This window comes from Elgaria multicarinata, chromosome 10, assembly GCF_023053635.1.
Source record: "Elgaria multicarinata webbii isolate HBS135686 ecotype San Diego chromosome 10, rElgMul1.1.pri, whole genome shotgun sequence".
NCBI classification, from domain to species: Eukaryota; Metazoa; Chordata; class Lepidosauria; order Squamata; family Anguidae; genus Elgaria; species Elgaria multicarinata.
Window position 1 is genome coordinate 19,395,067 of NC_086180.1, and position 12,429 is coordinate 19,407,495.

The following is a 12,429-nucleotide window of genomic DNA, read 5'->3' on the forward strand; positions in this document are numbered from 1 at the left end:
TGTTGGCGGCCATGGAGAAGAGCACTTTGCATTTTTAGTTCAAGATGGGGCATGCTGTGAGGTCACTGCAACTTTCTTGCAACGCCTCTCCAATAAACTGCAGCCACTGAAGTGAAACAAAGGCAAGGAAACGCAGAGAGCAACGTGTCATGGTGGCATCGGAAGGGCATCTTTTGCTTATTACAGGGGAGATGTGCCTTAGTGGTAAGCAGGCACTTCTTGTAGTAAATCATTTGGCCTTTAGCCTCCTGGTTCGCAGCCTAAGCCTCAGATGTCTGCCCCACCAACTATGCCTTAGACAACAGTCTTAAAACTAGGCTGCATGTTTGAGTCAACCCATGGAGTGCAATGTGCATAGATAACAGTGTATAGTGTTGTTCCTGTTTGCATGCTGGAGTGCATGCACATCACTTCAACCTCCACCATGCACATGAAATGTCGTGTCAGATGCACAGTTCTCCCCACACCATCAGAAATTAGGAAACGTTGGCATACACTGGACCTGTCAGTCCCCAAAGCACACAGTCCTTACATCATGCATTAACTTAGGTGCATGCATGCCAAGGGAAGAACAGCAGTGCCTGCTTCTCCACCATGAAACAACAGCCTTAGAGGGTGGCGTTGCACTCATGCCCTCGAGCTTGTCTATATGCCCTGTTTAGCCCGTGATGGCTGTGAGTTGGCGCTGTGTTGTTTATATGATGCAGCCGCCAACCACCAAACTGTGCTTTTTAAAAGTTGCTGACCATTTCCGTGGCTTGGAGGTTGCCACCTCCTATGCTCTGGCTGTGACCTCACTTTGGGTTGAGGCTGGGGGTATTCTGGGGGCAGATCAAGGCCCATAGTAGGTGGGCAGGTGTTGGGGTTGATGAACTAAATGGCCGCCAGTGCCACACTCCCTCCTGCCATCGAGATTTGCTCTTCCCATCCCGCAGCTGTGATGCCGCCAGGTTTTGAGGAAATGAGCAGCCACCAAAGTGTCGTCGCCAAGTCACCCCCTGCTGGTGGGTCCCTGGTCAACAGCAGGTTGGCCACTGTGTGAACAGAATGCTGGACTAGTTGGACTCTTGGTCTAAGTCAGCATTTTATTTATTTATTTATTTATTTATTACATTTCTATACCGCCCAATAGCCGGAGCTCTCTGGGCGGTTCACAAAAATTAAAACCATTCAAAGTATAAAACAACAGTATACAACAGTATAAAACCATAATATAAAATACAATATAAAAGCTCAACCAGATAAAAACAGCAGCAATGCAAAATTACAAATTTAAAACCATGTTATTTAAAATTTATAGATTGTTAAAATGTTGGGAGAATAAAAAGGTCTTCACCTGGCGTCTAAAAGCATATAATGTAGGTGCCAAGTGAACCTCCTTAGGGAGCTCATTCCACAGCCGGGGTGCCACAGCAGAGAAGGCCCTCCTCCTGGTAGCCACCTGCCTCACTTCCTTTGGCAGGGGCTCACGGAGAAGGACCCCTGAAGATGACCTTAGGGTCCGGGCAGGTACATATGGGAGGATGGCTCATCTTATGTTCTTACATTCTTAGACAGACATTCAGACTCGCTGTGCCAGGTTTGATTGAATTAGTCTGCCTCACCCTTTATCATCCAACAAGAAATCTCAGTTGTGCAGCAGTATAATGTTACTTCCAAATTTGGCATTGCAACATCTCCTTTTGCCTGGAGTCTGCTATGAGCTGCTCGTTTCAGCCTGGGCTTCCATCCTGACCAGATAAAATCTGACAATAGTGTGTTCCTTTTAGCCAGAGTTTGAATAGCTATATGAAGTGAAATTCAAGTGGAATGAAATGTTGACTCTAGGCAAGATATTCATTCTTACTATGGCTAAAATAGCTGACCATGATAACTTATCTATACCCAATTTTCGAGTATCGGAGTGAATTTGTGTGTACAAGAGCGGATAATTGAGTTTGTAGTGAGCGAGAGATGTGATCTCCCAAATGTCACCAGGGCTTCATAACTCACATGAAATAAATTTCTTTTCTAGATTGGCTTGCGAAACTGCAACTAGATTGACATTAATCATCTTTGACATATGAGCGTTTGCTTTGTACCCACAGGCTTGCACAAAATCAGCAAGTGGTGACATTATTTCTGGCAATGCTGATATTGGATTTGCTATATAGAGGGTCATATCTGCAAACAAACCCACTTTAGGTTCTGTACGACCAACATGTGAACCACCCAGAGAGCTTCAGCTATTGGGTGGTATAAAAATGCAATAAATAAACAAACCTTGAATACACTGTGTATGCCTTGAATACACTAATTAGCATGAAAAGTAATGGCAAGAGATTCATCACTAAGACATACACTAAAGGAATCAATGGGCAACTTTGGCTTGTGCCCCTCTGTAGCAGAAGAAAGACTCAGCTGCCTGAATGGCTTCTGGACATGGCATGGAGGGATGGAGGGAAGGGTACCACCTTGTCTTTCCTCTCACAAAAAAGAAGCCAGTCTAATTTCTTTTAGAAGGGTGTCCCACAATCAATGTGGCCACTGAGAAGGCCCTGTCACATATTCCCCCCAACGTAACTTCTCAGTGGTGGGGCAAACATAAGGCTTCCAAAGCAGACTATGGCCAGATTTATATGGAAGGTTCATACTGGAGGAGACTCTCAGATATTTTGGCCCCAAGCTGCTATTTCAAATGTGCGTAAGAAATTGCCCTGTACTTTTTACACCTATCATTTGATATCACGAGCCTTGATGAGGCATAATTTTGTTGTTATTCATTTCTACTGAAAGCAAAGGGGGCTGAAGTTAGTTGTGAATAACTTCAGTCCCGTTTGCTTCCAACAGGACCGAGTCGCAGCTAATATTAGCCGGATTGAGGCCACCATAGTTGATTCTTAAATCCCAGAGAAATACCGGCAGCACCATCACCTTATTTGCAAAGATTGATAGAGGCTTTTGCAGTCAAAAATAGGGTTTTTATTTTCTTTTATACAAAATACAACCATGTACAAAAACGTACACATATAACATTTGTCAATCAGTTTACATTTTTAAAAAGACGCAGTGTTTCAAATGAACTTTGCTGACTTTAAGTGATGTAAACAAAAGAGTCCATAAGGTTTCGTCTGGTGCACAAAGCAGATTATTGATCGGAGGAAATTGTGTCGTTGCTCTCAAACCAAGAATGAAGTCTGAGCAAGGGATTTCCTACAGCTGCATGATATGATCAACAGTTATTGGCTTCAGCTTTCCAACAGTAATCAAGCTGTATATACATAAAACACAAAAAAGTGCAGGGTCTAGGAAATGTCTCCCGTACAAATCCCATTGAAATGACTGGGAGCTGTACGACAGCGCAGTGCTCTCCACCCATTTCGATAGGGTTCATGCAGAAGATACCTCCTGGATTGTGCCTGACTATATATATATATATATAAGGTCGCTATATATAGACAGACAGAATAAGAGATGAATCATCAATGCAAAGCAGATGTCCGTACAGAGGATTAGACTGGCACAAGAGATCACTGGGTACATATGCTTTCGAGCAAGGAGTACTGTAGAGATGTTACAGAGGTGGAATACATATTGCTTGTCACTGGAACGAATTTATATATCCCTTTACACTGAAGATCCAAGGATATTTACTGATCTCCTGTAGTACGTTTCTTCTGTCATCGCAAAACCCAAGCTATTTCAGAAGAGCTGGAGTACCCACAGGAGATGGGGACGAGTTACCCAAAGGATAAGCACTCACCTTCTTCAAGGACAAATAGAGTTAAGTTCTCCCAGAAATAACCTGTGCCTTGCCTCTGTTAGTGTCACAAGTGAAAAAGAAATTGGGGGGGGGGGAGAATAAAGGAAATCATGATTTCCCTATAAAAATGTGCCAGGAAAGTTTTGACAAAATTATTTGGCATGTGGAAAAGCTGATAGGTTGTAACTCCAAGGACACTCCACTGTCATTTATTATGGGGTAGAGTGCTGGAGGATAGAGAAGACAAACCTATGTCCACTACGTGGCCTGGTATCCGTTTTATATCAGTTTAACTGCTGCAAAGAATCCTGGGAATTGTACTTTGGTGAGAGTACCTCTGGATACATGTGGGGAATTGTTTATTTGAAAGCTTAAACTTCAGGAAGAAGGAACAAGAATTATGATGACAAACCGCCCATTTTGCATGGCAAAATTATTCTCTGAGCCATCCCTGAATGCTGACATTCCTTAGTATCTTTTGCATGGACAAATGTGGCAGTGTTCCATCCACCCTTCTTCTCTCCATGCTAGTCAGAAATACAAACTTTTTCTGTATCTAAAACTGCAAAGAAAGGCAAGTAGTGACGTTTGACTATCCTAGTTGAGGCTCACTGGACCCCTCAAAATGTTATTCCACCCACCCATACATGACTGGCCCTAGGAAAAGGTCAGGATCAGACTTCAGCCACTCCCTCCACCTGGTCTTCCCACCATAGGGAGAAAGGATGAATAATATCCCACTGGTTCTCCTGAACCCTAGGTACTGGGTTCAAAGGGATTAAACTTCCAGGGTCAGCTAAGTTCCCATTCTCAAAGAAGTGTGTCATCTCTCTTTTGGTTATTCTCATTGGCCAAAGGAAAGGAGAATGTGAGACAGAGTATAGGAGCTTCAGGAACTTGCAGAAAGTTCAAACAATTAGCTGACCTGACCACAGTATGTGCCCTTGATAGGAAGCTGGCTTCTGTTCCGAGGCTGAATTGCTGTCTTGTGCCAGTCAACCTATCAGGAATCCTAGCTGAGAGGAAGCTGCTAACCCACACACTCTACTCTACTTGAGCCAATGTGTGGTTTTATTTTTGTGATGAAAAAACCAATTCAGGCTATGCGTATCTGCACGAATGTACACAAATTATACCTGGAAGCCTAACGCAATGATCAGGAGAAGACATGCTCTTTGCCTGTTTCTTTTAATGTAAAAACGTTAATGATTTCACTGTTCACTCCAGAGAAAGCCCGTGAACAAATTACAAGGTTTCCTTGAAAAAAAAGTAATTCTAGCCATCATTTCTATTTGTAAGTGGTTCATTAATTATCATTCTTATTTTGCTTTAAAATAAATGTCTCAACGTCATTAATTTATATTAGCAATTTGTAATATATAAACATGTGCTGAAATGGGAAATGAAGAGAGGAATATATCTGCATCATTCTCATTCATACTGCACCATTCCATGAGCACCACAAGAGGAAAAAAAAATACCACGTGAACATCTTAATCCAGAGTCTGAAACTAGAGACATTACACTTTTTTTAAAAAAAAAAACCCCTGCAAACAGTGATTCTGGTAAGAAAAGACATGTTAAAAATGATGACCAAGATCCAAAGAGCTACTCAGGTTGTAATCCTATAATATTTATCGAAGAGTGAGTACCACGGAACTCCATGGGGCGCACTTTTGAGTCAACATGTATAGGAATGCACTTGTGCTGGTTGACGGGAATGCTGGGCTATTTTTCATGTGAGTCTCTGCCCCCCCCCCCCCAATTTGCCACATGGGCTACTCTTTGAGAAAAACAAGTTTAAAGCTTCCGTAGGCTCACAAAACTAGTTTCTCTACTCTTTGGAACCCAGCCCACACTTTTTTTTTTTTTGCATCAGTTTTGATTTGAAAAATCTTAGCAATTGCTATTCGGTTTGGATGGGCATTAATTTAATGGGATTTTTGTACTTTGCCCCCAAGTTTTTAATTCAACCGATTTTCACAGATAGTGGGAAGCAGCTCTATGAACTCTGATCTGACATTATTCATTATATCAAAACATATATTCAAAAAACTTCCTAGGGCTGGTGCTCAGAAAGGTTTCTGCTGATTATGACTTACTTTTGCATTAGCTGATTGCGTCTCTAGATAAATCTTAAAGCTGTATTTTAGACATATTTTTCCTTTCTAAAAGAATGGCATAACAAAACAGTCAGGTAGAGAAAATATTGTTTTTCTTTCTTAAAGTACAGTTTTGGTTACACTTCCTTACTATTTGTTTACCATTTCTTAAAAAATATAAAATACTCTCTCTCTCCCTCTTTCTAAAGTGCATCATTGTACCTACGATTTTACACAAGCTATTTGAAAGTATAGCAACATCATCACCACACTGTGGCTAAACAGAAAAAAAGGACAATCTTGCCATTGGATCTGTCAGATTTCTGGGATCAACAAAAAGTTGTAAGGGCACGGTACAAAACGATATTGCCCTAAAAGTCCGCCCCTTCAAAAAACCCCGGTCTAGAGGTTTTCACTCTTTCTAACTTATGGGAAAACTTTCCACCTCTATTTGTCTGAGGAGAAACTCTTGCATATCTCCCACAAACCACTGTGTGTTGAAGAAGGTTCTGGAAAGCGTTGCAGGGGACCAACTGGGTGGGCCTCACTACTGCTCCAAGTGAACCGAGAGTACATTGTAGAAAACACCACAATTGCAGGAGAAAACTGGGTTTGAAGGAAACAAGAGTCCTTCAGGAAAGCCTGTCCACCATTCCTGTCTTCAGATTGAGGAACCCCTATAAAGTTTCTAAGGAATTTCAGGGTCCCTCAAAACACAGTTTCAAAGCCACCGCTGAAAGGCCCTGCTACCAAGATCCATTTCCTCAGCTTCTCTTCTTTTTTGTCGGTTCAATCAAAACTGTTGAGGGATATTTTTTCAGGAAGAGCACCCCCAAGAAAAGAAATAATGCTCTCTTTCTAAAAAAAGAAGTCATATTGAGGGGCAAGGTAGCACATACATTTCCCACTGAGTGTTAATTCAACATTCAACTGGGGTGAGCTTAACAAAGGTCACATACTAACAAACCAGAACTGCAGTCAAATGTGAGATCCTGAGAATCTCAATCTCTCTCTCATTTATAAGCCATAGAATCATCTCAGAATGTGAGTCCCTCCCCATTAGAACAGACCTGGGTGCTTTATTGGTCTGACAAAGGACAGACAATTATTTGGAGATTCATGAGAACTCAAACTAGTTCACCTCTCTTGCACTGATGCTCCGAAGAAGGCATAAATCGGACTCTATTAGTCTAAGCATTTCACAAGGCTGCAGGATGATCGAAGCAAAAAGGACCCTCTCGGAACAGAGTCTTTTGAGTGTGTCAGGACCGCCCCCTCGTGCTGGCTTGGACGGCGAACTCGGAGACAGAACAGGCCACAAGTCTGAAGAAAGATGCTGGACCCTCCCTCCTCCTCCTAACCATCTTGCGTCAGCCACAGACCAGGGAGAGCTGCTAAAAAGGCCCTCACAGTATGAGGCTCTTGCTGAGTTCTTCAAGCAATTATCCCTTTGGCTTGGTCAACTCTATCGGCAAGGTCAAGGGCGCCTTCATTACATGATCTTGGAACCAATATCTCTTTTGCTGATTAGGACCTCCAGCAACCTCAGCTTGGCCTTAACCTGCTTATATTCATTATATTCTTCGGCCATAGGAGCACGGTCTTCTTTCTGGACAATTCTGTAAGAAAAACAAAACAAAAGAGATGTGATCAGCTTTCATTCCAGTATTCATTCCAGTATTATCTGCCTAGTTTGCATGGTGATGGTGGGGTGGGGAGCGTTCTAGTAGGAAAGATGACAAACAGCACACACACACACACACACACACACACACACACTGCCCCACCCCAAATAAAAGAAAAGAGGATGGGAATAATGAAAATGATGATGATGATGATGATAATAATAATAATAATAATTTGTTACCCGCCTCTCCCTCTGGATCGAGGCGGGGTACAACATAAATACAGATGCCACAAAATACATATAATTAAAACATTTAAAACTAATACATTATTAAAAGGCATCTTAAAATTCAACTGGGAAGGCCTGCCAGAAGAGATCAGTCTTTATAGCTTTCTTAAAATGCGGAAGACTGTTAAGTTGACGAATCTCTCCCGGCAAGTCATTCCATAATCTGGGAACGGCAGAGGAAAAGGTCTTCTGGGTAATAGTTGTCAGCCTTGTTTTTGTTGACTGGAGTAAATTCTTCCCAGAGGACCTGAGTGTGTGGGGCAGATTGTACAGGAGAAGGCGATCCCGCAGGTAGCCTGGACCCAAACCATGTAGGGCTTTAAAAGTGATAACCAGCACTTTATACTTCGCCCGGAAACTAATTGGCATCTAGTGAAGAGATTTTAAAACTGGTGTAATGTGGTCACCCCTAGGTGTACCGGTGACCAGCCTGGCTGCCATATTTTGAACTAGTTGAAGTTTCCGGACTAGGCACAAAGGTAGCCCTCCGTAGAGCACATTGCAGAAGTCGAGCCGCAAAGGTGGACAAGGTACATCCTTCTCTGTGTTGTGCTGGCTCCAAATAGAAGAAAAAACATCGGCTCCTATTTAAAAAACAAACTTTCTAGACCTTATGGGGGCACTCCTGTGAATTACATCAATATCCGATGTGGCATAAAAATGGAATGGCAATATCCATTTGCATTCCAGACTAGAGAAGAAACTCCAAATTGGTTTTGGAATTCACAAGGGCAACAAAAACATGCCTGTCATAGTTCTCACATTTAATTTACACATATGTTTAGACAGATTTGTGAGTTTTGTAAAGGATCAGAATCTTCAAAGGGTAACACGAGAAATGCTGTTGAATTTCATATCTATATGCTCAGCTATCTGGAAAAAGAACTTTTCCAACCCAACCCATGCCAGGAAGCAGCCTTGATGCATGGGAAAAAGTAACTTCTGAATGGATCAACTTGTGCCTATTTGGTTCTCCAGGGATCTTTTCCCAGAAGAGATTTGCCAGCAATAACACATATGCACAAATTATAAAGACATACACGAAATGCCTTGTATAGTAATGGATGAATAAACATTAAATTCTTGAAATGCTAAGACGTGAGGGGAGGTGCAAGATTTAATAAGCACATCATTACAAGGGGTTACAAATAAGGATGCACATAGTCTTAAGCAAGGTTTTAACATTGCAAGGTGAAAAGGGGGGGGGAAGTGGGGAGAAAGTTACCTTCCGTTTTGTCGGAAAAAATTGTCTTCAAAATCTCTCAGTTTTTTCCTGATCCTCTTTTTCTCTTCCCTGACTTCTTGAAGCTGCTCTACAAGTTCTGGCCTATGGAATATAATGGAAAACAATCAGACACCCAAATGTGGGAAAAAAGAAAAAGACAAAAAATATCACAAAAACCTCACCAAACCAACTCAAGTGATCATCATTATGCAACTGAGCATAGATGCACTTTATCTTACATCAGCTCTCGTTGTTAAGAAAGCATCATTCGTGATTGATAATATTCCTAAATGCAGTTACTATCAATACACAGTATGAAGAACACAAAGTTGACCGCCCCAAACCTGACTTACATAGAGGCGGCATGCAGATTGGAGAGGCCCATATCCTGGCTGTTTCTTGAAGGAATTCTGTCATCCACTGGAGAAACAAAGCCGTCGGCATCATCTTCTATCTGGTCCAAGAAACTTCTTACATTGACGTCTGATTTTATGGTGACTGTGAGATCTGGCTTCACATTACTGTCTTCTTCAGAACCATCCTCTTCCTCCTGTGGAGACATTTTGACACCAGGGATTATCACGGTCTGTGTTGCCTTTGTTCTCTCTACCCAAAGCATGCAGCAACACATTCCAAACACAAGGAAGAAGCAGGCAGACCTAGTACCTTCAGTTTAACATATGGAAGGCCAGTCCACACATCATGGCAACCACATGTAGGCCGGCAGAGCCTGCTTTCGTGGCAGTGTGACCTGTAGCCTCAAGGAGAACTGCCCAGGGAGCTTCGGCTATTGGACGGTATAAAAATGTTTTTAAAAAAGAACTGAGTGAACTGTTGTTTTATACTGTTGTTTTTTATATTTTTGTTGGTTTTAAATTTTGTATACTTTTTAATGTTCACTGTTTTTAACTTATGTAAACCACCCAGAGAGGTTCGGCTATGGGGCGGTATATAAATTTAATAAATAAATAAACAAACTGCAGAATACGCTGACGAACATGGTGTCGACCCAATCAAGACTTGCTTGTGTATTAATGCCCCCCACATGGGAGGCCACTTTAAATGGCTCCACATAATAAAGCAGGCAAAACTGAAGTAATGAAGCCACAGCTCATAACAGAAAAACAACAGTCTCTACAAATTCCCCTTGGTTAATGAGCCACAGTGCAGGAAAATCACCACAGGGAATAAAAAAGGAGTCTAACTTTAGTTTCCTTGGATTAAATCTAGCAATTCCAGGAGGGCTTCCAAAGCAGGCAGCCTTGAGACACAGCATCAAAATCATACTTTGTCATTTTAACCTGACAGTCAGTTTGGTATCTCTAAACAAGGTAGCATATAGAACATCTTCTAACACAAACTCTTCCCTCTATTCTGGGCATTTGATGACACAGTATAGGCAGTTTAATTCATGTCAAATTGTTTGTGACCTTACTGATGTTTTTATGAGATGGTTGAATTTTAATGGATACCAGTTCTGGCTGTTTTATATTTTATATGTTTGAAGTCTATTGTATCAATCAATCAAGTTTAATACGGCAAACAGCCAGCATGGAAGTCTATTGTAAGTAGCCTTGGATCTTTTTTTTCTTTTGGAGAAAGCTGCCTAAGATGATGATGATGATGATGATGATGATAATAATAATAATAATGTGGCAGAGGCTTTGGAAGAGGAATGAGCAACGGACAACATTCAAGACGTGCCCTATATAACTACTTCAAGTTGCATCCTACGGAGGTTCGAGTAGTAGAATTCCATCAAGCTGCCATCAAGTTCTTCTCCTTGACTGAAGGGTAGGTGAGGCCTTCCATAAGCCTGCTCCTCTGCACACGTAGTCAAGGTGGCAAGACAAGATGGAGAATGAGCAGAGCCCCAGGGGCCGCTGTGGCAGCCAATCCATTCCGGAGGTATATGGGAACAATTCAGAACATATTCCTCTCCTGGCATTGCAATGAGAAAACAATGTTTGATTCCCTCCCTGCTGAACAGCTTAATGAAGAAGGGAAATTTTGTAGAAGAAGTTTACATTTATAACTTTAGACAGTTCATGGCTTAAATTTTTGTACGACTGTGAACATTTGATGCTGATGATGAAGGCTACTACTGTGAGCTGGCTTTGGGGCTGATGGGAGAGCTCAGCTTCTCTCCTAATTGCAGTGCTCCCACAGTAAACATTGCCAAGGTTTTACTCTCATGCAAAAAGACATGGAAAAGGCGCTCTTGCCAACTGGAATTCAGTGGGTAAAAAGAGCACAGTCTTAAGACAGCACCAAAAAACTGTCATCAATCTGGGCCATTAGAACCTGGCATTAACATTCACGGCCACATTTAATCTTCAAAGGATTTATTTCTGGGAACTGAAAGAAGAGAAGCTGATGTTCTTCGAAGAAGCAATGCAGGCATATGCCTCTACTGTGAGCCTAAAAGGACCAACGTAACTGGTATACATAGACATCTGTGGTGGGAGGGAGCATCTTGCCCTCTGATGGTGCTTAGCTAAAGTTACAAATGGGTAGGCAGGACCAGTTGGAGTTGGGGGTGTGCTGGCAGCAATGCTCTGTTGGCAACATAGGCACATGGAATCACTTCACCCCAACTTTCCTTGTGCATGGAATGCCCAGTGGAAGCATAGGCTGAACTGAAGGTGTTTTATGGGCGAGGCCCAGTCTAGAGACTTCTACGTCTGGTTTGTTAAATTTCAACACCTGTGTCTTAGGTATTGATGTACGAAAGATGTACGTCATGAAGATGCCAGCATTGCCCTCTAATCATCATCATCATCATCATCACCACCACCACCATCGTGTATATTGCACATTTCAAGTGTTCAAAGCAATCCTCACAACAGTACTACAAGGAAAGCTTTGGTTGTCGTCCCCACTGGGCTTGAAGATACAAACTTGCCTTTTAAGCAAATCAGACCATTTGTTAACTCACTCCAGTATTGATTAGCAGTGACCCTCTAAGGACTTAGGCTATCTTGTGTGTATCAGAAACTTTCAACTGCCATTGCCAGCTATTGGACCTGGGACTTTGTGCAGGCAGAACTGGTCCTCTACCACTGAGCTATAGCCCAGTGGTGGGCAACATTTGGCCTTCCAGATGTTTTGGTTTACAACTCCCATCAGCTTTAGCCAGCATAGCCAATGGAGAGGGATCATGGAAGTTGTAGGTCAAAACATCTGGGGGTCTACAAGTTGCCCACTCCCGCTATAGCCCGGGTTTGTGGCAGAGGTGAGATTTCAACTGGGTGTGTTTGTTTGGCTCAAAGCTCACAATCCTAGTTACACTGATTGTTTCCTATTAGGAGTCATATTAGGCTGTACTAGCATTAAAAAATGGAGGGGAACGACAAAAAATCTTGCCACATATACAATGGGCCTGTTCAGACAACACACTAAGCCATGGTTAGGCCGCTAACCCTTTTGCAGCAAAAGGTTAGTG

General features: G+C 42.2%; 2 protein-coding genes across 5 annotated transcripts in view; one reads left to right on the top strand and one right to left on the bottom strand.

The window, feature by feature from the left end:
- The window catches only part of HERC3 (HECT and RLD domain containing E3 ubiquitin protein ligase 3), a 64,790-nt gene extending 58,653 nt beyond the window's left edge, over window positions 1-6,137 (top strand). For both annotated transcript variants that reach the window (XR_010025926.1, XR_010025927.1), the window contains exon 29: window positions 6,054-6,137. The gene's annotated coding sequence lies outside the window, so the exon portion shown is untranslated. The remainder of the gene's footprint in view (window positions 1-6,053) is intronic.
- The window catches only part of FAM13A (family with sequence similarity 13 member A), a 164,817-nt gene continuing 156,103 nt past the window's right edge, over window positions 3,716-12,429 (bottom strand). For all 3 annotated transcript variants that reach the window (XM_063136233.1, XM_063136232.1, XM_063136234.1), the window contains 3 exons: window positions 9,338-9,534; window positions 8,985-9,086; window positions 3,716-7,463 (listed from right to left, as the gene is read on the bottom strand). In XM_063136233.1, coding sequence (XP_062992303.1) covers window positions 7,337-7,463; window positions 8,985-9,086; window positions 9,338-9,534 — 426 coding nt within the window. In that variant the 3' untranslated portion in view covers window positions 3,716-7,336. The remainder of the gene's footprint in view (window positions 7,464-8,984; window positions 9,087-9,337; window positions 9,535-12,429) is intronic.